Genomic DNA, 27,883 nt, shown 5'->3' with positions numbered 1-27,883 from the left:
AACTTTGGTTTTCTTTCTTTTATTGTAAGCAAAGGTGTGCCCTTACTGTGTTAATTAGTTCATCGTTGTGGAAGCAGGTAGGGGTTCTCTGCCATTTTTGTTTCAACTGTTTTCTCCTGTTTTGGTTAGACAGGGAGCTCAGCCATTGTATTTTGTTTTGGTTAGAGAGTACTTGGTTTGATTTTTAGCTAAAGGGGGTGTTTTGTTTGTTGTTTTGGCCTTGGAGACCCTGAAGAAGAGAGCTTCCCTGTGTTTATTTTTACTGTAGTAGTTTCGGGCAATAAATCATGTTTAATGACATCTATTCTCCAGTAGTTCATGTTTTCTCTTTCACTTTGTGTTACCCCTCACTCCAGTCAACACTTCGTTTTTAAGTGGGGCGTAACAGGGCTGGACCAGGTGATGCTGAAGCCACCCTTAGTTATGCTGCAATAGACGTAGGCTGCCGGGGATTCCCATGATGCATTGAGTTTTTCCTTTCCAGTCACCAGTTTCTCACTCACTATGTGTTAATAAACCTCTCTGCATTGAATCATATCTGTTATTAATCTCTGTCTCTCTTCCACAGCATGTCTTTATCCTGTCTTCCTTCTCTCACCCCAACCGGTCGCAGCAGATGGCCCCGCCCCTCCCTGAGCCTGGTTCTGCTGGAGTTTTCTTCTTGTTCAAAGGGAGTTTTTCCTTCCCACTGTCGCCAAAGTGCTTGCTCATAGGGGGTCATATGATTGTTGAGTCTTTCTCGGTATCTATTATTGTATGATCTACTGTACAATACAAAGCGCCTTGAGGTGACTGCTGTTGTGATTTGGAGCTATATAAATAAAATTGAATTGAATTCTCAATATGTGAAAATTTGGTTTCAAGTAAAGGTCAATCCATTTTATTAGGGAAGAAAATCATAAAATATAGAGTTTATTGCACATCAACAAGGGAAAAAAATACAAGAAACATCTGAAATAAATCATTTTAACAAGTACTATCAATCCTTTCACTATTAAGAAAAACTCACTGCATGTTTAGACCCTGATCGATCAGTTTTTTTGTGAGCTGAGTGAAAGGAATAAACTCATTTGGTAAGACAACATATATAATATAAGTAACATAAACAATAACAGTAACAGAAGCACAGCGGGTAGACAAACATACATAAGGATGCTCATTTTACAGACTTCATGATACAGGCCTACAGCTTGTGGAATAGTGCACTCCATGTTAAAAAAAATGTAAATATTTTCTAATAGCTCTGTGAATGATATATATACACATTTATTTATCTGTACATGTGAGGTTGTGTTGCATTCTGAGGTTCTTCCATAGTTTGGTTTGAAGGCCCTACACAGTGTCTGGTCAGGTGATCATAATCCTCTGCAAAAGTGCCTTTTAAAAAGAAAACAACCCTCTAAGTCAGGGGTGGGGAACTCCAGGCCTCAAGGGCCAGTGTCCTGTAGGTTTTAGATCTCACCCTGGGTCCACAAACCTGAATCAAATGATTATCATTAACAGGCCTCTGGAGAACTTCAAGACATGTTGAGGACATAATTTAGCCATTTAAATCAGCTGTTGGATCAAGAACACATCTAAAACCTACAGGACACCACCCATTGAAGCCTGGAGTTCCCCCACCCCTGCCAAGTCAAGAAAGGCAGTGGCTATAGTATGGTGTCCATTCAGATGGAAGACATGATCTTCTTTATGTCACCCCACAGTTTTAAAATCACAAAGTATTTTTTTTCACGGAATGGCTCTCTTCCACAGTTTTTTCTTTTTGTTCCGTCATCCTCCCCTCACCCCGAACCAACTCAAGGGTTTGCATGATGGATATTTCTTCCTGTTAAAAGGGAGTTTTTCCTTCTCACTGTCACCATTTGATTGTTGGGTTTTCTCTGTATTAACGTGGGGTGTTAACTTACAGTACAAAGTACCTTGAGCCGAATGTTGTTGTGATTTGGCGCTACATCAATAAAAATGAATGAGATCGGCATGTATGTGATTTGATAGAATCTGAGTTGCTTAGATAAAAGTTATAATCATAGACTTAGAAGCAATCAAAGTGCTGCAATGATAGCAAGTGTTGTTCTGTGCAAATGTTTGAGGCACTTGGATCTTTTGATTGTTTTCCATCGCACTGTACCACAAGGAAAGGCTCATGATTAGTCCCAGTTTTCCTCTGGAGCACATCACTGACCCTAAATATTTGACAAAAGTCATAAAGAGCTGTCTCCAGCAGCAAGATAAACAGCCAGTATGGTTTCCACAGAGTCTTAATGTCAACATAACAGAATCATTCAAGGATGATAAGACAGAACTCAGGCTAAACAAACAAGAAGTGGGACAACCTGCCCGTTGAGTACCTTAAGAAATTGTACGTCCATATTTATTGTGCTACAACTTTTCCCAACAGAATTCTGTAAGCATTTTTTTAACATATTAAACTATTCCTTCATTTAATTTAAGATTAATGCAAAACAATGTTTAATTTATCTGAAGCTGAGGTCACTTCTGCAGGTTTAAATGAAAAAATGCCCAGAGGTTTCCCATGTCACATTAGTATAACTGATAATGGAAAAAAATAACCTTTGACTCCTATAAATGTACAACCCTATGAAAATAACATCAAACACAAAGGGAGGAGAAACCAATGAATATTTCTCTGTTGCTGATTTAGAATCTGTGGGAAACACTGTCGCACATGTTTCCAGTCAAATGATTTCTACAAACACGCTGAAGTGTATGGTTCTTCTTTTTATACTCCATTGCTCAGTAAATCTGTGAATATGGCTTTTTCCCAGTAAACATCTGTCACAGAGGCAAAAACACAAAAAATGTTCAAAAAGATTACAAAATATGAGCATATTTATAATTGTATGTTAACTCATAGTAACTCATCCATGTCTTACTGGAACACAAATACCACCTGATATTACAACAAGGTCAGCACACTGTAAAAGTTATTTTAACCCCATATTTAAATTAAATTTTAAAAAAGTAAACATTCCTGTTAAAACTAATAAATTTTTGTAATTAAAAGTAAAAAGAAAATGTAAAAAAAAAATAGTCCTTTTAAATTTGATGCCAGCAACACAAAGTCAAGACTGAGGAATATTTATCACGGTTTTCCAGACCTGTTGCTCTATAATCAAATATTCTCTCATGTTCAACAGTGCTCATGTGGTCTGGCAGTGTCTTATTTAAAGGTAGAGTGTGTAAAATCTCACCACCAGATGTCAGTAAATTGCAGTCAACTGAGCTCTGATTACTTATCATCTCAATTCTAGTGTAATAATTCCAGCTACGGTGCCTGCTGGTGGACAAACACTTTTCACTTAGCAATAAATCGGGAATTAAACAATGAATATGTGTTTTGCAGTTTTGCAGTACTTTTTTTGACACACGAATCACCTCTGACCACAGCCGTTCGACATTTAGCTATCAATATGCTGTTTGCTCTGGTAGATGCTGTAAAATTTAGTGAAAGGACTACGATTCGAGCCGATAAGTCAGTGAAGCGAACCTCAGTGAGCTGCTGATAAGCACCGCTGTTTTTACCGTTGTTAGCTGCTGTTAGCTGGCATTATGTTGGACTTTGACACCTAGCAAGTAAACTCTGATACAATGGGATACTCTGAAACAAAGTGTTTATCACAGGGAAAGTGACAAACACTTTCCTAACATTAGCTGGCCTAATGTTAACTTGTAAATGGCAGTTGTTGTTTAGCTGGCTTGTTGGTAACAATAAGTAATTGTGACAATATCGTAAATTAGCATGATTATGCACATTAGAAGTTCTAATTTAGAACCCTAACTTCAGTTCAGGAGATGAGGTTAAGGTAAGAAGGAACAGGATAAGCTAGAAATGAGTGAGGAGAGGTAAAGAAAAAGACAAAATGATAAAAATGTACATGTTCAAATGTTAAATAGTCAGATATAGTTTGAAGGAACTGTAAAATACAAAGTTGTAAGGTGTATTATGTATTTGGCCGGTCTATAGTCATGTACATGAAACACAATTAGGTGGAACGGTGATGTCCAACTCAGCTACTGTACTGTAGATGGTGGGCAACATGGTGCCTTCCACAAACCCACGCATCCTCCTATGTATTTTTAATGGATTCATTTAAAGTTTATAAGAATGCATCAATTTGTTGGGTGGCATAATTACTGACTGATCTATGTATATTTTTGAGTACACTATTTTTCTAATAAATAACATTAAAAACCCACTTACTGTACCTTTAAATAAGCACAGACCTCCCTGAAAATACTGGCTTTGAAAGCATGTGTTGCCCCCAAACTTGCATGTATCAGCCAACAATAATGGTGCTTTCACAGATGTGGAAATCACCCATGATAATGGCTTATTATGGACCAGAAATTCTTTCCCATTTCTGAGAAACTGTTTTCTTGTTTAAATATTTGCTCAAACAGTCTTTCACAATGTGATGAACCCCTGGTCTATGGCCTGTTACCAGTTAGTTAATTAGCTGTGGGAACCAAGTGATTTTCAGCACTACACAACTTTTGCAGTCTTTTAAAGCTAGCATAAAATCCAACTTGAGGGTATATTTTCAATTTGCTGAAAGCATCAGTTTATATATATGTATATGTGTATATTTATTAACCTGTGTGTCTCTGGTTTAAATGATGACACATGGGCTTTTATGTAATAAAGTACACTGTAAAAAACATGCATGCTGTTAAAAAAATTATGCAATTCTGCCACTCAACCCGGCAGTTATCAAAGAGAATATTACAGTCAAAGAGAATTACACAGAAAAGTGCCATTTCCTCACCACTCACTCATATTGATTGGCAGAGCGAACAGCCCTTTCCTCCAGAAGATAAATGAGACGTCCTGGAAAAACATGGGGGCATAGTTAGCTTCCCTCATGAGGGCAGATGACAAGAGTTGAGTCCAGATCCAAACGGAAGGCGGGGTATAGCGGCTGAGAGAACGAATAATGGAAAGTGTGCAGGAGCACCATGGAGTCCGAGATGCTGTAAAAGGACAAAGCTCCTTTCTGGCGCTCCAGAAACACGCCGATCCTGGGGGAGGGCGGTGCAGCGACCGTGGTCTTGCGGTTATCGTGCCATGCAGCATATCCAGCATGACTACACCTCAGCCGCCAAGAGTGCTCGTTGCGCCCAAGCAGGCAGGGCTTCCCGCCACCTTTGCGCCCGATCCCACGGTAGGTGACGCCTATGTCAATCCACCCACCTCCTCTCCACTCAACCTCCCAGTAGCTGGCACCACCAAACTGGCCCTCCCTGCACAGGACTTGCGCCACTGAGTCAAAGCGCTGTGGATGAGGCTGGTAGGGCTGTGGCTCCTCGCCACAATGAGCACCCTGGGGCCCCTCCAGGAGAACCAAGGTAGGATGAGCTGTCTCGGGGTCAAAGGTCAGATGGCACGAAACTAGAGCAAGGAAACAGAAAGAAAAAAAAACTAACAGTTAAACACCAAAAAGGCTCTGAATGAAACAGTTGGATTGCAAATGACATTTAGCAATGTCATTTGCAATCCAGGATTTATGACTAAATCCTTAGTCATAAATCACTAAGGATTTATGACTGAAATGTTACAACTCGTCAGGTGGCCATAACACTACAGAACACTTTTCTGTTAAGCAGAGGAGTGGGTGTTTGAGGGTAACTGATGCATAAAACTTTAAATTCTGAAACGTGAAGACAATTTAAACGTTCTATAGAAGTCTGGAAGTAAAGGTGTCTCAGGTCTGACCTTTGTAAACAACTTCCTGATGAGCAATTCATTTCAGTTTCATCTTAAAAATTTTGGGCATTCTGTTTATTAGAAAGGGAGATATTTTCATTAGCTAACAACCTGTGATTGACAAGTCCCTAGCCAATGAGAACAGTTTCACTGTAAGATCCATTGCTTGCTGATCAAATGTGTTTTCAAAACTCCAAGATGGTCATGATGCCATACCAACCAGCTGCATTCTAATTCTCCCCACTCTCCATTTGATTTTCCTCCTCTTATAAAGTCAGAATAAAGTTGGCATCAGGAGAAAACTTGCTATTATCCTCCTAATTTAGCAGAGAACTGAACCAGCTGTTGTCTACTCTGTCAGGTTGTAGAGGTTTTCCCACTGACGTTTAAGCCTTGCAGTATTTCAGTTGACTTTTTGGCACAGTGGACACAAACGACACACAGACACTGACCAAATGAATTATTAAACCCTGACAAGGTGCTGGTAATGCTGTCATTGTGTCAGCAGGCTCAGTCGTGTTGGAACATGGTGCTGATCTTAATGATAGACCAGGAAGTCATAAATACAGTATGATGTCCATCCATCATTAATGAGCATCTAGACTGAGGTTTCAGATTTCCCAGCAGGATTCTTATTATCTGGTCAAGTAGGAGGACGCAGAACAAGCAAAGACTGAGGGAAAAGAGGTGACAAAGCAGAGAAAGATGGGTAATGACAATTAGGGTGCTTGCTCTCAATGGTTGTACCAGGGACTAAAAAAGGCACTAAAAAAGGAAAAAAGCATGCTTCTGAGTCACACTTAAGGGAAAAAAGATGATATACTTACACCTGAGGAAAGCTGCCCTCATCCTCTGATCAGGCGCCTGCAGAGACAGAGACGACAGCGGGAACGACACTGGTGCTGCTTGAACGAGACAAAAAAACAGAAAAGTGCCTGCTGAACAAAACTGTATCAATAAAACATTTTTTATCTTCTTTTGCTTAAGCTGTAGAGGGATGATGAGCAAAATGTTGAATGAATTTTGAATAGCACGTTGGGAACACCACAAAAGTTTTCAAGTTAACAAATGGAAACATTTCTTTGTATTTTAAACCAGCTTAAACAGAAATAGGAAACATGTTTACATGCAGTTTAGTAACTTAGAGGCAGCGTTTTCATGCTGTTGGCCCTTTATCATGATGGCTGACCGTCGCTGTCCAAGGTTCAGCAGTACCAAGAGTGGGTGGCTTGGTTGGAAGGTAGTTATTGAACACATAACTTAACCTTTACTGGCATTTATTAAATTTGTAACGTGTTAATAATGAACACACCATGATTAGGTTGACTCTGGGACTCGCATTTTTGATTTCTGAACAAACAGAATCAGACTGTAACCATGTTAGAGGTTCTGTAAGGCGGTACAATCTAAGAATTTAATGAAAATCGAATTAAGCGTTGCAGGACGGTCTGCACTGCTAAACTCTATACACTACCTTGTACTTATTTAAACTTATGTAATGTTGTGCACTTTAAAAGCCCCTTTAAAAGTACCTTTCTAGTTTTATTGATTCCAAAAGCACAACACATTCACACAGCACTTATTGTACCCTTCAAGCAGGGTTCAAACAGCGCAATCCAACCTATCACCATGCCACCTCGTAGCATGGTGGTGGAATGGTAAGTCATTAAAATCCCCACTGTGATACATTTTCTTTTGTTATGAATCTCATGCAGACCTTCTCTGTAATGCAGTGACACTGGAGATAAGACTTGTAATGTCGCTTTTCTTGAATCATGATCTGGTTACTTGTCGGTAACTTACTGTTGTTGTCATGAGAGTAAGCCTCTTATCACACGTCAGTTCACAGGTACCTGGGCTATAATTGTATTTCTCTGATGCACTGAGTAAAACAAGACAAGTCCCTTGATATTCAAGAGGAGGCAACAGAAATCTCCCAAACTGGGGAGCGCACACCAAAGCAGTGAATTTCAGTTCAGTATTATTCATATAGCACCAATTCACAGCAACAGTCTCCTCCCCACAGTATTACAGAGAGAACCCCCCAATTAAGGCGATCCCCTATGAGGAAACGCTTGGCAACAATGGGAAAGAAAAACTCACTTTTAACAGAAAGAGACGTCCAACAGAACCAGGATCCGGGAGAGGCAGGATCTCATGTCATTTGGATATATCATATTTATTATATTAAATTATAGTCATGTGAAAAGAAACATTTCATATGACACTATGCAGCCTGGTGAAAAACTAAGTGCATGCTTATTGTTTCTATAGGGATGGTGAGTAGCAGCCAGGCGCTGCTAATCAAATCACTTGATTTGCTGATCATCAGCAAATGTGAGCAGATTTTAAAGGCATAGTTAGCATGTTAAAAGTTTATGACAGCACAATTAGAAAAAGTACTGAACAAGACTTTTTATTTGAAAAGGTTTTTGAGAGAAAACCTCTTTTCTCTGAAAAACATGGCAGCACAGTAAAGCTGCATTTGAACAAACTACAAGACTTGTGGATAGATGAGACCACACAGTTTGGCCAAAATGCACAGCACCACATTTGGAGGAAAAAAGTCAGAGCATATGAGTACAAACACCCCACACTAACTGCCAGGCATGGGGGTGGAGGTGTGATGATTTGGGCTCATTTTGCAGCCACTGGACCCGAGCACCTCGCAGTCTCCACTTTATACCAAAGTAAACTGAAGTGATGTTCAGCAGCTTCAAAATAAAAGAATCAGGATGTTTTGATGGCCAAGTCGACCTGACTGAAATGCTGTGTAATGAACTGAAGCAACATTGTAAAGAAGAGTGAGCCAAAATTCCTCCAGAAAAATGTGAGAGACTGTTTTTGTACACGAAGTAAGTATTACTACATTACATTATATTACATTATCTTTTTGCCACTTACCCCTGGTTGCATGTTGCCCTGTAGACAGTTGCACTTGCTGAGGTTTGGAGTTCACCGCACTGTGAATTCGACCACCTCCCCAATACAACAGATATGAATGGTATGAATGATATTTGGTTTGAAATAATGTCACAACAAACAACATGCCACTCAGTCAAATTCACAAATTTGGAGAGTTTCCATTAAAAGAAAGAAAGAAAGAAAGAAAGAAAGAAAGAAAGAAAGAAAGAAAGAAAGAAAGAAAGAAACATCCCCTCTGAGCACATACAGGGAGTGCAGAATTATTAGGCAAGTTGTATTTTTGAGGAATAATTTTATTATTGAACAACAACCATGTTCTCAATGAACCCAAAAAATTCATTAATATCAAAGCTGAATGTTTTTGGAAGTAGTTTTTAGTTTTAGCTATTTTAGGGGGATACCTGTGTGTGCAGGTGACTATTACTGTGCATAATTATTAGGCAACTTAACAAAAAACAAATATATACCCATTTCAATTATTTATTTTTACCAGTGAAACCAATATAACATCTCCACATTCACAAATATACATTTCTGACATTCAAAAACAAAACAAAAACAAATCAGCGACCAATATAGCCACCTTTCTTTGCAAGGACACTCAAAAGCCTGCCATCCATGGGTTCTGTCAGTGTTTTGATCTGTTCACCATCAACATTGCGTGCAGCAGCAACCACAGCCTCCCAGACACTGTTCAGAGAGGTGTACTGTTTTCCCTCCTTGTAAATCTCACATTTGATGATGGACCACAGGTTCTCAATGGGGTTCAGATCAGGTGAACAAGGTGGCCATGTCATTAGTTTTTCTTCTTTTATACCCTTTCTTGCCAGCCACGCTGTGGAGTACTTGGACGCGTGTGATGGAGCATTGTCCTGCATGAAAATCATGTTTTTCTTGAAGGATGCAGACTTCTTCCTGCACCACTGCTTGAAGAAGGTGTCTTCCAGAAACTGGCAGTAGGACTGGGAGTTGAGCTTGACTCCATCCTCAACCCGAAAAGGCCCCACAAGCTCATCTTTGATGATACCAGCCCAAGCCAGTACTCCACCTCCACCTTGCTGGCATCTGAGTCGGACTGGAGCTCTCTGCCCTTTACCAATCCAGTCACGGGCCCATCCATCTGACCCATCAAGACTCACTCTCATTTCATCAGTCCATAAAACCTTAGAAAAACCAGTCTTGAGATATTTCTTGGCCCAGTCTTGACATTTCAGCTTGTGTGTCTTGTTCAGTGGTGGTCGTCTTTCAGCCTTTCTTACCTTGGCCATGTCTCTGAGTATTGCACACCTTGTGCTTTTGGGCACTCCAGTGATGTTGCAGCTCTGAAATATGGCCAAACTGGTGGCAAGTGGCATCTTGGCAGCTGCACGCTTGACTTTTCTCAGTTCATGGGCAGTTATTTTGCGCCTTGGTTTTTCCACACGCTTCTTGCGACCCTGTTGACTATTTTGAATGAAACGCTTGATTGTTCGATGATCACGCTTCAGAAGCTTTGCAATTTTCAGACTGCTGCATCCCTCTGCAAGATATCTCACTATTTTTGACTTTTCTGAGCCTGTCAAGTCCTTCTTTTGACCCATTTTGCCAAAGGAAAGGACAAAGGAGCTTGGAAAGAAAAGCGTCTGGACTTCTTTAAGTTGCTTGAAGACGTTTCACCTCTCATCCGAGAAGCTTCTTCAGTTCTAAGGTCAAATGGTGGAGAGTCCCAGATATAAACCCAGTGGGAGTGACCCCCCACAGAGGGACAAAAGGACCCCCTGATGATCCTCTAATCGCCTGAGCCAAGGTGTGAAACTGGGCGTGGGTCCCAATCAGCCAGAGTTTCGGGTGTGTTCATTGTGAAACCTGGCCCCACCTTATCATGTGAATTCCTGAGGTCAGATGGCCCAGGATGTGAGTGGGCGTTAAGGCGTCTGGGAAGGGATCTCAAAACTGGATTATAGATGGCAGAGAGTTGGTGTCGTAAACCCCCGCCTCTGTTCAAAGATGGTCGCTCACAGTGGACATAGATGGCTTCTTTCACTCCTCTTTCGAACCATCTGTCCTCTCTGTCCAAAATGTGAACATTGGCATCCTCGAAAGAGTGTCCTTTATCCTTAAGATGCAGATGGACTGCTGAGTCTTGTCCTGTGGAGGTGGCTCTTCTGTGTTGTGCCATGCGCTTGTGAAGTGGCTGTTTGGTCTCTCCAATGTAGAGGTCTGAGCATTCCTCGCTGCACTGTACAGCATACACCACATTGTTAAGTCTGTGTTTTGGCGTTTTGTCTTTCGGGTGAACCAGTTTCTGTCTGAGTGTGTTGCTGGGTCTGAAATACACTGGGATGTCATGCTTGGAGAAAACTCTCCTGAGTTTCTCTGATACACCGGCTACATAGGGGATGACAATGTTGTTGCGTCTGTCCTTCTTATCCTCCCTCGCTGTCCTAAGAAGGACAGACGCAACAACATTGTCATCCCCATTGTCAAGCTCCTTTGACTACGATGACCTGGATGACTGAGAACCTTCACAGACAAAGGAAAGGACGTTGCCTAATAATTATGCACACCTGATATAGGGTGTTGATGTCATTAGACCACACCCCTTCTCATTACAGAGATGCACATCACCTAATATGCTTAATTGGTAGTAGGCTTTCGAGCCTATACAGCTTGGAGTAAGACAACATGCATGAAGAGGATGATTGTTTTTTTTGTACTTTTTATATTTTACATTTATATTTATTATTGAAACTTGCACCAAGGGAGTGGCACTCCAATTTCGTTGTACTCTGTACAATGACAATAAAGGCTATTCTATTCTATTCTATTCTATTCTATTCTATTCTATTCTATGTGGACAAAATACTCATTTGCCAAATAATTCTGCACTCCCTGTAAAACCCCCACAAAAAAACAATTTAACCTCCTAGGACCTGGTGTCCACATATGTTGACTACCCATTTTGGGTTGTCTAGACCAAAATACCAAATTTTGCTGCAGAAGGGCCTGATATCCACTGACAAGGACGTTACACTGCCACTGTTCTATCTAAATTTAATGTGAATGTCCTCATATGTGAATCTCATTTTTCTCAGAAACAAAAATAAGGTAAAAAAAAAAAAAAAAAAAAAAAATCACGTAATTCTTTGTTTTTACATTCATCAGGTCCTAATCAGCCCAAATAGCAAAGAGAAATTAAAAATGCTGCCATGGAAGAGTTTGGGTCTTAGGAGGTTAAAAAAGCTCTTAGGAAAAAAATATAAAAAATGAATTAATAACAAATCTGCAGTTATGCCGGCAACTTTTTGAGGCTGCAGTTACAGCAGTGCTTTGAGAAAAATGCTATCAGCAACATGGTAACATGCAGTGTCCACTATCTCAGCGTGCTAACATGCTTATAAAAAAGTGAAAGGATGGGACGATAAAATGTCCGAAGTTTGTCCATAAACAGCTGCAACGTATTTAACACACTGAATTTTAATGTAATGGTTTTGCTGCAAGAAAACTGTTTCACACTTTTTACAGCAATGAAATATTTTCTATAATATGGAGACTACTGCAGAAAGTGCTCACACTGATGGATCCACACTACAATCCCTTAATCACATCATGTCTTAATTAGCTCCACTATCTTTGTGCTAACCCCCTAATATAATGTGGACGGTGCTGCTTCAAATGACACCAAAATGAACAGATTAGAATAGAGAGGAGCTCATCCTGGTCCTCTTCAGCATCAATGATTAACAATTCCACTCGGTGTTAAAGGTCATAGAAAACCTGGTAAAAACGGGTCACCCTGAGCTTTGACTGTGCATGTTTGTGTGTGTCGTGTTTGTTGTGCTTACTTTTTACATGCTCTCCACCAGATTTGTAGTTATCATTAACTGGAAGAGAAATAATAACAAAAATAATAATAATAATACAGTGCACATACAGCTCATATATGTATATGAATCCATAAATGGACTTGTGATATGATCCGAATATAGACCATGGGAAGGGATGGGAATCGAGAACCGGTTCTCTACAAAAACCGGTTCCCAGTAGGCCAGTTCCTTGGAATCTTCCTGCCTATCGATTCCTCTTGCACTCTTGCTACGACCAGCTGATTTCAGTTCGTGTGTCTTTGGCGTGGATATGGACATTACATTACAACTTTGGCTCTTAGCAAGCGCCTGCAAAGACAGAATGCCAACGCTAAGCTAACCAAGAGCCCAGATTGACTTTAAAGCTGAGTAAATGCTGACCAAGTCCAGCACTGTGCTAAAATGAGCCATCATTTGCTGTGAAGTCAGCCGCTGGTGAACTTCAACAGGTAACAAACTGATGAGCAGTCAGGCTGCAGCCCCTGTTTCTACCTGTCCACATTTCTAAAGTAGAACTCCTGTGTCGACCGCTCTAAAGTCTCTTTGTGTTGGTTTTCATCTTTGATTTGTGCTGTCAGCTCTGTGTTGACACCAAAATACTAAGAGTCACGTGTGTGCTCATCAGGACAGGGATCTGTGTTGGTGTGTGGGGCTGTAGGTTTATATTGTTGACAGTGTTTCAGGTCATTTTACAAAGTAACATGAAAGGAACGTAATGAGTAGTATAACAAATGTCTTTCTCCTGGGTGTAATTAAGTAACGTGCGTTGTTACTTTTTAGAAAATTGCTCTGTGTAATATCTGCAATAACTTTTTTTATTTACTTTTTTGAGTAATGACGCCAACACTGATCACAACAAAGAGGAGAAATACCTCCAACATGCACAAACATTTGACCACTCGGCATGCTATTAATTCCCATGAATGTAATGGTAATGTGATATTCTCATTGAGAGCCATTGAGAATTGATAAGTCATATTGATAATGAATTGCTAAATTCTTATCAATTCCCATCCCTAACTGTGAGTCGGTGTTAGCATCTTTGAAGCTCATCCTGAGTCCAGGTGGTGCTACCTACCTGCGGGGGTGATCTTGTCGACCTCCTCCCTGCAGACCTCCTCTATGTGGCTACGGAGGTGGCCCAGTGCTCTCCTGGCACCACTGAAGGCCTCCGTGGGCAGGCTGAGGGTGCCGGAGTGCCGACCAGTGGCGAAAGGCATGCAGAGCAGCTGGGTGGCCTGAGCCAATGAGAAAAGAGTGGAAACTATACTCCAGGCGCTGCAGATTTGGCCCGCCTTCCCCCCCACCCTCCACCCTCAATTCCTCGTACAATTAAATTTGAAAATAACACTTAGGCAGTTGCCGTCTTTTTCCACTAGCCACTGCTGACTCATTCTCTCCTTTCATCCGTTCTTTCTGCTCATAACTCGTTCACACACTGACTGGATCTTTCTAAGTACCCACTCAGGTGAGTTCTTATGTCCTCCAGGATGCATTAACAGTAATGGGTGAGTATCCAATACAAGAGCTGCTAACGATTTGATTTTTCTGAGTGAGAACAATCGAGAGTAAAAGTGGGCGATGTGCAGGCGTCCTTTAAAGCACATCAGCAACCAATTCTGTTGTAATTGATGAGCCAATAACAGATAATCAATCAGCAGCCGTTTGGATAATTGATGATTTTCTGGAAACAATTGAGAACATCTGATAGCCCCAGTGTCTCAAATGTGAGAATGAAGTCTTTTCTTTCTTTTACTCTGAAGTTAGTTCAATATTTTATCAGTTTGTTCTCACCCGTCATGGAATTACAAAGTTCTACAACTTCACCAATAAACCGAACACTTGCACCTGCACGTTCATGATGCACATGGGATTGTGTCCAGTGACCTACAACGTCTGTTTCAGTTTGCTGTGAAGGACAGGTGATAAGCAAGGACTGTATTGGAGTTGCCAAAAACATGCATACAAGCATGTGAGGGCCTAACAAACTACTGAGTACTACTTTGAGTTGCTGCAATTAAATTTTATCAAAATGGACTAACCTACCTCATTATTTGTTCATTTTGATTTTTGATGTGTCTTTTCATTTCCTTTAAATGATGTGGCATCTTCTAATTCCTAACACATTATTGAATCCACATCAGTAAGAATATCCATCATGAGTTGCTTGCTTCACTGAAATCTGATTTTTTTTTTTTTTAATTTTGGGAGCAGTGTATGCATCTTCAGAATCAGAATCAGAATCAGAATACTTTATTGATCCCTGGGGGAAATTATTTTTTGTTACAGTGCTCCATTTTAGACCAACATTAAGACAAGACAGACAATATGCTAACTAAGAATAGTACAATATATACATATATATACATACATACATCTTATATTAGGCCTTGGTGCAGCTACCCAAATTCGTTTCTGTCTTGTCTGTTTAAGCTCCTTTCCCTGTGTGGCCACCTTCTTTTTAAGCTTTCTTCTTTTTGATTGGTTGAGACTCAGAAACAGAAGGTTTGGTAGGTAATGGGAGGGGCTTCTGTGCTCATAACCAGAGCTGTGTGCCTTAGATCAGCAGTCCCCAACTTTTTTTGCGCCACGGACCGGTTTATGCCCGACAATATTTTCACGGACCGGTCTTTAAGGTGTCGCGGATAAATACAACAAAATAAAACTAGTACCAGTACAGAAAAAAAGAAGATTTATTCATAACACACGTGAAAAGACCCAGGAAAACTGAGTTAATGAAAAAACGATAACAAAATAACGCTGAAAACCGATAAAAACCCTGAAAACCAGACATTTCACACCTGAGCCTCAACTCTCGCGGCCCGGTACCAAACGACTCACGGACCGGTACCGGTCCGAGGCCCGGGGATTGGGGACCGCTGCCTTAGATGACTATGTTTGATCTCAGTGACATCATAGAGGACCACAAGTAAAGGAAAATATTTCGGGAACTGAACGTTTAGAGCAGTCTGAAATCTTTTTGCCTCACAAAGATCACATGTATTTATGTGTCCCTCATGATTGTCAAGTTTAGCCATGTTTAATGTCAGCATATGGCAGAAAATAAGGAAACATATAACAGGTCTCCTTTAAGTAAGTATATAAGTAAGTGATATTAAAGAATGACTTTTAAGCCGACCTAGTGTCTTTCCATGAACAAACTTATATAATAATGTAACAAACTTCCTTCCCTTTGTAACCAGCAAACTGCATTCATCCTCACCTGTAAGAAATGAGCATTATCCTCAGACTGCAGCAGCTGGCTGATCTCCTCGTCTCGCCTCCTCAGCTCCTCCAGGTCCTTCTCCATCAGCTCTATGTCACTTTCAGCTCTCGCCACGATTGCGCGCTCTTTCGCTTCCAGCCTCGCTCGGGCCTACAGCACACAAGCAGAAGATTTAATTCTCTTACAAAACTGTGAACGTTTCACATTATTCTCCTCAGAGCTGCTACTGTTGCAAATACTGGCAATATTAGAACTTATGCTTCTAGCTCCTGCTACTCACCTCCGCCTTGGTTTTCTCCAGGCATAGTGCCATATCAGCAAACAGAGCCTCACCATCCTCCAGAACAGCAGACGCCGACACCTAAAAGACGCACATTAGAGTAGAACAGAGCATGTATTTAAAGATGGCATAAAGCAGAGAATGCAATCTTCTGGAAAACTCTTTGATGGCATCCTCAACAGCCTTATGATATATTAACAGACATATCTTCATGACATACTTCAAAAAGAAACCCATGTCATTTCGAATGGCCTCACTCTCTACATTAGGAGTGAGAAAAATTCTTATTTCACAGTGTTTAAGACATGCTTATTGTAGTTTCATCCAGGCATACAAACTTTCTTACAATGAACACAATTATATGGGTAATTAACAAGCAGAAAACTTTGGTGACGAAAAATTACGCCAAAAAAACAAATGAGGCTTCGTCCAAGAGTGGATCCACTGAGACTCCCATGTTAAAATATCCACCTTTAGCAGTGACACTGACAGGTCTATGGCCTAGTGCAAACACTTTATTTAACATCTATATCAATTTCACCTTTACTATAACTGTATGGTAAGTGAATTTTTGTGTTACTCACTTGTTTGGAATTTTTTAGGGCGTACTAAGGCGAGGTAGCTTTGACTGATGGCACGCCCAGAAGAAGCTAGCAGCCATCAGTTAGGCGTCACCTTTGGTAATTTGAAAATAGACCTCGTCTATTTTAGTGTTGGTGTCTCCCTGAGTGCTTGGGCATGGTGAGTAAAATTAGTGTTTTATTAGTCTGTTATTTGGCATCAATTAGCATTTATTTGTGACTGTGCATGAAATGTGCACGATTTACGGATGCAGTGTGCTAGCATTACTTAGTTCACCCATTATAGTAACTTTTATATCTAATGTTGAGGCTTCATAATGTGGAAATCACAAACCAACAGGTTTGTTATGGACATAAGGTTGCCATCATTGCCCAGCTGTGGTTAGGTCCATCTTTTATACACAGTCTGTAGTATGTAGCCACATATTACACTCGCAGAGCATTGTGGCACTGCACATCAACCCATAAACCACCAACAGTGAAGCCTGGTGGTAGGAACATCATGGTGCGGGGCTGTTTTTCAACATAAGACACTGGCAGACTTCATATAACTGAAGGAAGGATAAATGGAGCAATGTACAGAGACAAGAATCTGCTGCCATCAACCAGGATGCTGAAGATGAAATGATGGTGGTATGGTACCAACTGTCCTGTATAGACCTAATTTTTGGATCATTGGGTTGTCTCATGTTACTGGCTCTAAGAGTTGTTATATGGGTAAATGGGATATTCCTCTGGATAAATTTGTATAATAATTCGGCTCACATGGTGTTATGGAGTTATGTAAAATTGTGTCGTGGAATATAGCGGGTTGTCATAATGTTATTAAAAGGAAGAAAATCCTCACATATCTGAAACAGAAAAAGACTGATATAGCCCTGATTCAGGAGACCCATCTTGATGAGGCCGAATCATTAAAGCTTAAAAGAGACTGGGTGGCGCAAGTTTATTTTAGTGCATTTTCGGCTAGAAAAAGAGGGGTGGTCATATTGATTAGAAGAAACTTGGATTTTCAGGTCTTTAAGCATTATACAGATCAGGAGGGTAGATGGGTGGTTTTGGATGCATGTTTACAGGGGCGGAAAATGACATTGGTCAATATATATGCTCCTAATTCTCCTCAGCCACAATTTTTTCATGAAGTCTGTAACATGGTGCGGACTATAGGTAACACACACATTGTAATTGGGGGAGATTTTAACCGGGTCAGGGATGTCTTATTGGATAAATCTTCTTGTACTGGACTAAGCAAGGACCCAACAAACGCTGCGGTGGACGTGATGTCAGAGGAACTGAGTCTAGTAGATATATGGAGACTTCTTCATCCTCAAGAAAGAGATTATACCTTTTTTTCGCATCCTCACTCAACCTACTCCAGGATAGATTACTTTTTGGTGTCCCGTTCTTTGGCAAGTCAAACTATTGGGTCCTCTATTGGTAACATTGCTATATCGGATCATGCTCCCATTGACCTTGTTCTTACTGACACTGATAATATTAAACCGTCACCTAGGTGGCGCTTGAATAACTCAATACTGAAGAATAAGGGTCATTGCGAATGTATAAGGGAAATGATAAAGGAGTTTTGGTTGTACAATGAGGGCTCTATTGACGACGTTGGAATGACCTGGGATGCTTTTAAGGCCTATTTGAGGGGGCGCCTTATTCAATATTGCTCCTTGATTAAAAAAGCTGAGAGGGATAAGCTGATGAAGTTGGAACAGGATATCAAGGAGCTTGAAAAACAACATATGTTGCTCCCAGAGAGGGACTTATGGAACAAATTAATTAAATTTAAATTTGAGATGAATAGCATATTGGAGAAAAAAGTGGAATATGCAATGTTTTGTCTAAATCAGAAGTACTTTGAACAAGGGGAGAGAACAGGTAAAATGTTGGCACACAGGGTTAAGCAGATAAAATCTAGTAACCTTATACCATCTATTTTTGATCCTAGTAATAATAATAAGTTGACTACTAGTAAAAAAGAAATAAATGATATTTTTACTAAATATTATCAGGAACTGTACACCTCTAATGGACTGGTGGAGGAACAGAGGCTGTCAGATTTCTTCTCTTCTATTAAAATTCCCAGCCTGTCGGAAGATCAAAGAAGTATATTAGAAGGTAAGATTACATTAATTGAAGTTAAGCAGGCAATCGGCAGCCTTAGAGTGGGTAAATCTCCAGGTAATGATGGATTTCCATCAGATTTTTATAAGGTGTTTGTGGACGAACTAGCTCCAAGACTACTGTCGGTATATCAAGATGCGTTTCAAAGAGGGAGACTACCGTTTAGTATGCGATCGGCAGTGATCACGTTATTACATAAAAAAGGGAAAGACCCACAGCATTGTGGGAATTATCGCCCAATTTCATTAATTAATGTGGATGAAAAAATTATTTCTAAGATATTAGCTTTTAGGCTTGAAAAAGTTCTTCCGTATTTGGTGCATAGGGATCAGGTTGGTTTTGTGAAAAATAGAAGCTCTGCGGATAATCTACGTAGGTTATTGCATATACTCTGGAAGAGCAGGACTAAGCTAGACCCTGTCGTTGCCTTCTCTTTGGACGCAGAGAAAGCTTTTGATAAAGTTGAGTATCCTTTTCTGTTTCATACCTTGAAGAGATTTGGTTTCGGTCCCTTTTTTAGGCAGTGGATTCAGGTGGTATACACAGATCCAATGGCTACAGTTATTACCAATGGGATAATGTCACCCTCATTTTCGTTAAGTCGGGGTACTAGACAAGGTTCACCCTTATCACCTCTCATTTTTGCTCTGTTTTTGGAGCCTTTAGCCATAGCTTTACGTGAATGTAAGAAAATTAGAGGGGTGGATTTGGGTCAAGAAGAACATAAAACTTTTTTGTATGCAGATGATATTTTACTGATTTCAACTAACCCAGAACAGGCCGTTCCTGCAATTTCCTCAATTATTGATTCTTTCTCTGTAATCTCTGGATACACTATAAATTGGTCTAAGTCTGAAGCTATGCCTATTTCTAAATTGTGTCCGCCTGTTATGAGGAGTTCATGGCATTTCAAGTGGATGCCCGAGGGTCTGACTTATTTGGGGATTAAATTGACCCCTGGTTTAGACAACATAATGAAAGTAAATATTTCCCCAGTGATTCAAAACATCCGTTCGCTGTTGCAGAATTGGGTTAAAATAAATCTGTCCCTTTTGGGCAGAATTAATTTGGTGAAGATGATTATTGCCCCTAAACTTCAGTACTTTCTTCACATGTTACCGATAGCAGTCCCACATAATTTGCTAAAGCTTTATAATACATGTGTAGAGGGTTTTGTGTGGGCAGGTAAAAAGCCATTGTTCAATCGGTCTAAATTATATGCTGCTAAAGAGAGTGGTGGGTTGGCATTGTCTAAGATGGTCTGGTATCATTATGCTTTCTCCCTCTCTCAGTTAGTTAAGATACATAATTCCTCTACTGATAAGCCATCATGGGTTGGGATTGAGGAAAGTCTTGTGGCCCCTTCGTCTTTAGAGGCCTTCCTTACTCACAAGGGAAGGCCAGTACCGTTTAAAGATCCAGTACTGTCTTTCATGCAAGAGACCTGGCTTAGAGCTCACCAATATACCAACAGCAGCCCTTATCTCACCGCTAGAGCCTCTATTTGGTATAATAAGAAAGTATTAATAGGTAAGAAACCGGTCTGGTGGGAGGCCTGGGCTAGGACAGGTATTAATCAGATGGGGGACCTATTTGGGCAGACTGGCATGAAATCGTTTGCAGAAATCAGACGAGAATTCAATTTGGATCCAAGGGAAATTTGGAGGTTTTTTCAAATAAGACATTGTATTAAAGCCATTTTGAAAAATAATCTAGACCCTCCATCTAGTGTTCAGAAGATGTTTGCAACCCCTGACAATAACAGAATCAGGGCATCTAAATTTTATGGGAGCTTCAGAGAGGCACACGCTCCCAGTTTGGGGGGACTGAGGCGGTGTTGGGAGAAAGATCTGGGTATCCAGATCTCAGAGGACAGTTGGAAGATGCTGATCTCATCATGGTATGTTTGCTCACCTGAAACACAGTCTCAACTTATCCAGTACAAGTTGCTTCACAGAAACTATTGGACACCCAGTAAATTAGTCAGGTTGAAGCTCGCAGATAAGGACATTTGTTGGAAATGTCAGCAGGAAGTCGGGACTCTAGTTCATATGTTGTATACATGTCGGAAAAATGATTATTTGTGGGATGGGATCATCAACTTGGTGAATGATATTTTTAAACTTAATCTTTCTAAATCTCCAGCTATATGCGTCCTGGGCCTACTACCTGACGATAACATTCTCTCAAAAAAACAGAGATTGTGGATGCGTCTGGCTTTCATAACTGGTTGCAGGGTAATTCTTAGGCATTGGAAGTCATCCAGCCCCTGTTCTTTCAAGGAATGGACCGAACAAATGTCTAGGATGGCATCATATGAACGGGTTATGTATAGAATGAAGGGAAGAGAAGATATTTTTGAGCAGGTCTGGGGTCCCTTTTTGCGGTACATTGACAATGTCTCTTAGACATTATGATAAATGGTCTCTTAGAGGGATATTTCATGTGTCATTGGTATTTTGGTTGTTGTCTTTTTTTTTTTTTTTTTTTTTTTTTTTTGCACCAGGGGGTTTTACCCTTATTCGTTTTTGTTTTTGCTGATGTTTTCCAGGAGGCGGTGTATTATTTTGTTTCTCCTGGGTTTTATTTATTTTATTTATTTATTTATTTATGTAATTTTTTTTTTTTTTTTTTTTTTTTTGTTAGTGTGTTGTTTGTTTGCTTGTCTTAGTTTGTTTGTTTGTTTAGAAACGGACAGAGAACTGACAGTATGATTATTGCAGTTGTATATTTATTTATTAATGTTTCTGTCCATCCAAAAATATTAATAAAAAAAAAATAAATAAATAAATAAATAAAAAAAAAAAAAAAAAAAAAGAAATGATGGTGGACGTTTAAGATCAGAAGACAGCTTGTGTGGAAGAATGGACCAAAATCACATCGGAGCAGTGCAGTTTTTCTGTACCGGAGGTATCTTGAAGGTGTCATTAGCAACAAAGACTTTTTTAGCAAGTATAAAATACATTTCAGCTAGCATGTTCAATTCTTATTCCCTGTGTCATATCACTTTATTACACAGTACTCAATTTATGGACTCTTTTTTTCTTTATATATGGTGAAAATGTTATCCCAATATATTCACTGCAAAAAATGTTGACCAATTCAGCACTTTAAAGAGAATATTACACTTTATATTTGTTAAATTACAAAACTACATTGTGGATATGTGGGAAGTTCAGATTTCAACCTTTTGGGACAGAACGGAAAATTTTCCCATTTAGTTCTTTGTAGGTTTTATGAGTAAAAATACACTAAATATAAACATTTAACATCCTGCACGTTTAAGTAGATCCATTACCATTTAAATTATCATTTTTAAAAATTAAAATTAAAATTAAAAATATTTTTTAATTTGCTAATATAACAGGCAAACTAACCAGAATCACACGATTACAATTTCAACCTCCAGAGCAACAAGCCAAGATGGCAGGGTATCTGTCTGAGGTTACTGTGAGCGGATAGAGTGACTTCCCAAGAGTGGATGGAAGGAGACGATGCTCGGGGGAGGGAGGAGAAATAGCTTTCCTGGAAGTCTGAAAGGGTGTTAGAGAAACTAGAATACAAATTGGCACTGTACTTGGAACTAACACGATCCCCAGAGGGCAGGATGTTGGTGTGCAGGGGAAAAATTTGCGTGAGTCTTGCCTACATTGCATAATAACAATAACAACATGATGACCTGAGAGAAAATCAAAAACAATTAAAATAACATTTGACTAATTTAAAAGCGAGCGTATGCATGTATTTTTTTTTTTTACAGCTGTAAATAACTTAACGTTAAAACAAAAGAGTTGGTCAGTCACAGTGAACTCAAAATATACAACTGATATATACAGTGGGGCAAAAAAGTATTTAGTCAGCCACCGATTGTGCAAGTTCCCCCACTTAAAATGATGACAGAGGTCAGTAATTTGCACCAGAGGTACACTTCAACTGTGAGAGACAGAATGTGAAAAAAAAAATCCATGAATTCACATGGTAGGATTTGTAAAGAATTTATTCGTAAATTAGGCTGGAAAATAAGTATTTGGACACCTCAAACATGGAAAATCTCTGGCTCTCACAGACCTGTAACGTCTTCTGTAAGACGCTTTTCTGTCCCCCACTCGTTACCTGTATGAATGGCACCTGTTTGAACTTATCATCTGTATAAAAGACACCTGTCCACAGCCTCAAACAGTCAGACTCCAAACTCCGCCATGGCCAAGACCAAAGAGCTTTCGAAGGACACCAGGAAAAGTATTGTAGACCTGCACCAGACTGGGAAGAGTGAATCTACAATAGGCAAGCAGCTTGGTGTGAAAAAATCAACTGTGGGAGCAATCATCAGAAAATGGAAGACATACAAGACCACTGATAATCTCCCACGATCTGGGGCTCCACGCAAGATCTCATCCCGTGGGGTCAAAATTATCATGAGAACGGTGAGCAAAGATCCCAGAACCACACGGGGGGACCTGGTGAATGACCTGCAGAGAGCTGGGACCAAAGTAACAAAGGTCACCATCAGTAACACACTACAACGGCAGGGAATCAAATCCCGCAGTGCCAGACGTGTTCCGCTGCTGAAGCCAGTGCATGTCCAGGCCCGTCTGAAGTTTGCCAGAGAGCACATGGATGATACAGCAGAGGATTGGGAGAATGTCATGTGGTCAGATGAAACCAAAGTAGAACTTTTTGGTATAAACTCAACTCGTCGTGTTTGGAGGACGAAGAATACTGAGTTGCATCCCAAGAACACCATACCTACTGTGAAGCATGGGGGTGGAAACATCATGCTATGGGGCTGTTTTTCTGCCAAGGGGACAGGACGACTGATCCGTGTTAAGGACAGAATGAATGGGGCCATGTATCGTGAGATTTTGAGCCAAAACCTCCTTCCATCAGTGAGAACTTTGAAGATGAAACGAGGCTGGGTCTTCCAACATGACAATGATCCAAAACACACCGCCCGGGCAACAAAGGAGTGGCTCCGTAAGAAGCATTTGAAAGTCCTGGAGTGGCCTAGCCAGTCTCCAGACCTCAACCCCATAGAAAATCTGTGGCGGGAGTTGAAAGTGCGTGTTGCTCGGCGACAGCCCCAAAACATCACTGCTCTCGAGAAGATCTGCATGGAGGAATGGGCCAAAATACCAGCTACTGTGTGTGCAAACCTGGTAAAGACCTATAGTAAACGTTTGACCTCTGTTATTGCCAACAAAGGTTATGTTACAAAGTATTGAGTTGTATTTTTGTTATTGACCAAATACTTATTTTCCACCCTGATTTACGAATAAATTCTTTACAAATCCTACCATGTGAATTCATGGATTTTTTTTTTCACACTCTGTCTCTCACAGTTGAAGTGTACCTCTGGTGCAAATTACTGACCTCTGTCATCATTTTAGGTGGGGGAACTTGCACAATCGGTGGCTGACTAAATACTTTTTTGCCCCACTGTACACACATATATATATATATATATATATATATATATATATATATATATATATATATATATATATATATATATATCCTGTTTCTTTAAAAACAGGACACATTACAAATACTGAATGTCAAACGAGTAGCTGGAATTGAAAAAAAAAGACATTAAATTATTATTAGTAATTTCAAAACCCACATAATTCTCAGTTAAAGCAGACTCAGTGTCATTATAGAACATATGAATCATTAGTTTACAGGATTTTGTAAAAACAAACAAACAAAAATTGTGGATTTTTATACAAAAGTCTGAACAGAAAGAAGTAAAGGAGAGCACCAAGTTATTTCACAGTGTCTGTTTCAGCATCTTTCCAATGGTTTCCTGTCTCCCTTTGAATTGATTGACTCTTAATGGCTTTCCAACTTTCTCTCTCTACACTCATTTCAAGGTCAGTTTCATGAAATATTACAGTGTTAAAAACACAAAGAGGACTGAGCAGGTTTCCATCTCACACTACGCTCTGCAACACGGTGGTGTGAAAAAAATGAGTCGAGCCAATGAAAACTGTAGCATTTTTGGGATGATTCACATCATGGATGTGCAGCCAACAGAGCAGCAGCTTTTCAAAACTATGCCATGGAGAACTAGAGCAGTTCTGAAGGTAAAAGTGGGTCCAGCCTGTTATAGGCAAGGTGTCCTTAATAAAGTGTCCAGTGAGTGTAAGTTGCATAGATTTCAAACAGATGTCAGCATTAATTTTATATTCGACTGGTTGCTCCAGCAAATTCAGCCCAGGAGCTGATGTGCCAGTGGAAGTCACACTTGCTGTGAAGCATGGTGATGGAAATGTCATGCTTTGGAGTTCATTGCCATGTCAACGGATGGAGAGCTAGAAAACTATCGGCATCATATCAAACTGCTTGAAGAAAGCTTGAAGGCATGTCTGAAATTTGAAATTGAGACTATAGTGGAACTTTCAACAATGGTAATGGTCCTAGGCATGTTAGATCATCCAAAGGTGGGAACAGGAGAGCTGAAGCCCACTAAAATGAAGACATTTATCACAGAAGAGTGGTCAAAAGTTTCAGCAAGCCCGTGTTAGAGGCTGATGGATTAGTTTGTTTCTGTTAATTAGTGCGATACACCACAAGTACTAGACATCTATGGACATTAGGTTACATCTGGTCGGCCAGTCATTAACTTTAAAAAGACGTCCTGTTACAATTACATTTACTACTTGAAAAGTCATCTTTTAAGGATATTAATAGCCCAATTACCATGATACATACATTTACCTATACCCAATGAGCAGTTTTCTACTGATCTGTGACACAGGTGTGTCTATGAGTTTGTCCTTTCTGTAAGAGAAGCTGAGGTATTGGGTGACAACAGCTAACATTTTCCAGGTAAGTTCCTGGTGTACCAGTTAATTTCCCAGTACCAAGAACTACCCACAGGCCACAGAATCATCAGGACATACTGGGTGTGTTTGTGTTTTTGTCACCTTGAGAGACTCCAAGTTTTGTTGAAACTCCTGCAGCTCTCTCTCTCCGGTCCGTATCCTCCCCTGGACCATCCTCTGAGACTCCTGGAGCTGGAGCTGACAGACAAACAGAGAAACAGATGGAGGCGGACAGACAAACAATTAGAGAATAAGACATCCATTCAGATATTTGGCATGAGCATTTTTACTGCATTCGGGGGAATTACTGTCCATGTGGTGAAAGCTCGTAAAATATCTCATATATAACACAGCTGTTATACAAGTGCCTTATCTTTTAAAAGACTGATAACTGTTCATAAGCAACATCATTAATAAGTGCTAAACTGAGAGGTAATTACTAACTAATTATTAGTTGGCTTGCAAACCACCATTGAAAATTATCTGGATGGTTACTGTAAATTGCAGCTTTGGAAATTGCTACTAAAATACTCCACAGTACACCCACAAACATCATATGGATGGCTATGATAAAGGTGAAACTGATATTAATAATGGTTGTTTTCAGTGCGGTTGGGTTGGGTTTGGGAACCAACAAACTATACTGTTAGGATTTTCCTAAACCTAACAAATCAAATTATTTGCAGACATAATGAAAGGACATGTATGCTCATTATGCTCAGGTTTAACTTTAAATTATGGATGCATTGATGCAGCTTATTTTAAAATGCAAAAAAAGAAGAAGAAGATTTTATTGTAGTTGCTATCCACAAAGTTGGAAAGCATTAAGAGAAGCTGTGAGCACCGTCTGCAAGCAAAGGTCTAACTTAATGATTAAATCTGAAGCCAGGACAAATAGTGCAGCTATTATTTCTGATGGTGTTTGGCACAGAACAGAGTGTGTTTTATCTTCTCTGTCCAGGTACTGAGACATAATTTTGCATGATTTAACTTCTGTGGCATCACCTCAGCCAACTGCTGCTGTAAGGCGTCCTTACAGTGCAATAGTTATAAATCTAAATCTATTTAGTTAATCGATTTCACTCTTGTTTGGACTCTTCCTACATACTAAAGTCGTACTTAGCAGCTTATTATCTGCAGTAAATTTTGTGGGGATTCTGTAAGTTCAGTTCAACACTACTAAGTTTATTTTTAAGAAAAGAGAAGAAGAAAGTATTTCCTGTTTGTTTGATGAACAATGTTTTTCTTTTTAGAAGTGAACAGAAACTTTATGTGGCTCTTTCCCACTGAGGGCCCCCCCCCCACACACACACACACTTTTCGGGGTATCCTGACTTAATGTGAGAGTCTTAACTCTGTGCTGTATTATACGATACTCAGAGTTTCTCTCAGCAGTACCTGTCTCCTAGCTCTCTGCGCTTCCACACTGGGCGCTTCCTCCTGGTCGGCCTGGCACAGCAGGCAGTACCCGCTCCACTCCACCGCAGCCCCTGCCTCGGAGCCGCTCCCCTCGGGCTCCAGCCCCAGGCGGTGCTGAGCGCACAGCTTCTCCGCCACACATTCTACCGCTGGCACCAACTTGTGGCGTCGCAAAGTACCGACCTCACGGTGCGGCAGGACGTGAAGCTTGCAGAAAGACGCCAGGCACACCAGGCACGACTTGTCCGCCCTCAGTTTACTCTCCGCCGTGCAGAAGTCGCAGGGAACTTCCCCGACTCCCCCCAGGTAGACCTCCGGCGCTGTGTCAATCTCATTCAGCTTAAGTTTGCCGAGAACCTCGGCGAGCACAGTGTTCCTCCGCAGCACCGGCCGAGGGCTGAACGTGTCCCGGCACTGAGGGCAGCTGAACTGACCCGAGTCCACCCGGTCCCAGTAGCTGTTGATGCATGCCATGCAGTAGGTGTGTCCACAGGGGATAGACACCGGGTCCTTCAAGATGTCCAGGCAGATGGGACACCTGAACTGGCTCTCCGTCACCGAGATATTCGCCTGAGCCATCTCAGCGGTCGGCTCCGTCCACTTCCCCGGATCGGCTCTGAGCTGCCCGATCACTCCGTTCCTGATATTAACACAAGCATTTCCTGACTTCCACGTTATTGTGAAGAGGCGTGGTAAGCAGACAGGAATAGCCTTCCGCAATGTCATACCTCCCATTAGTTTAAGCGCCACCCTCGTGCCCTGATTATTGTCTTACAGGCATGTATGCATTAAGGTGGACAGGAAACTCTACAGCTAACTTACACCAAGGAGCCCTACTCTAAAAAACTATCACAGATTTAACACCGTCTGTGAAGCTGTTTTAAGAAATAAGTGTGTTCAAAGTATATTTAGCACCATCTTG

General features: G+C 40.5%; 1 protein-coding gene across 2 annotated transcripts; it reads right to left on the bottom strand.

Annotated features, from left to right (window-relative positions):
* Nucleotides 1-852: 852 nt before the first annotated feature.
* On the bottom strand, nucleotides 853-27,766 carry LOC113024653 (E3 ubiquitin/ISG15 ligase TRIM25-like). Of its 2 annotated transcripts, none has more exons than XM_026171874.2 (9): nucleotides 26,941-27,766; nucleotides 25,645-25,740; nucleotides 16,005-16,085; nucleotides 15,722-15,874; nucleotides 13,577-13,736; nucleotides 12,478-12,516; nucleotides 8,633-8,707; nucleotides 6,556-6,633; nucleotides 853-5,413 (listed from the first exon to the last, which is right to left on the bottom strand). In XM_026171874.2, the coding sequence occupies exons 1-9, from the start codon at nucleotides 27,694-27,696 to the stop codon at nucleotides 4,875-4,877; spliced, it is 1,977 nt and encodes a 658-aa protein (XP_026027659.2). In that variant the 5' UTR covers nucleotides 27,697-27,766; the 3' UTR covers nucleotides 853-4,874. The 2 variants fall into 2 exon arrangements, with proteins under 2 accessions (XP_026027659.2, XP_026027660.2); XM_026171875.2 differs by having other exon boundaries at nucleotides 6,556-6,630; nucleotides 26,941-27,765.
* Between the last annotated feature and the right edge of the window lie 117 nt (nucleotides 27,767-27,883).

This window comes from Astatotilapia calliptera, chromosome 6 (genome assembly GCF_964374335.1).
Source record: "Astatotilapia calliptera chromosome 6, fAstCal68.1, whole genome shotgun sequence".
Lineage (NCBI taxonomy): Eukaryota > Metazoa > Chordata > Actinopteri > Cichliformes > Cichlidae > Astatotilapia > Astatotilapia calliptera.
This window is presented reverse-complemented; position numbering and strand designations above follow the sequence as displayed.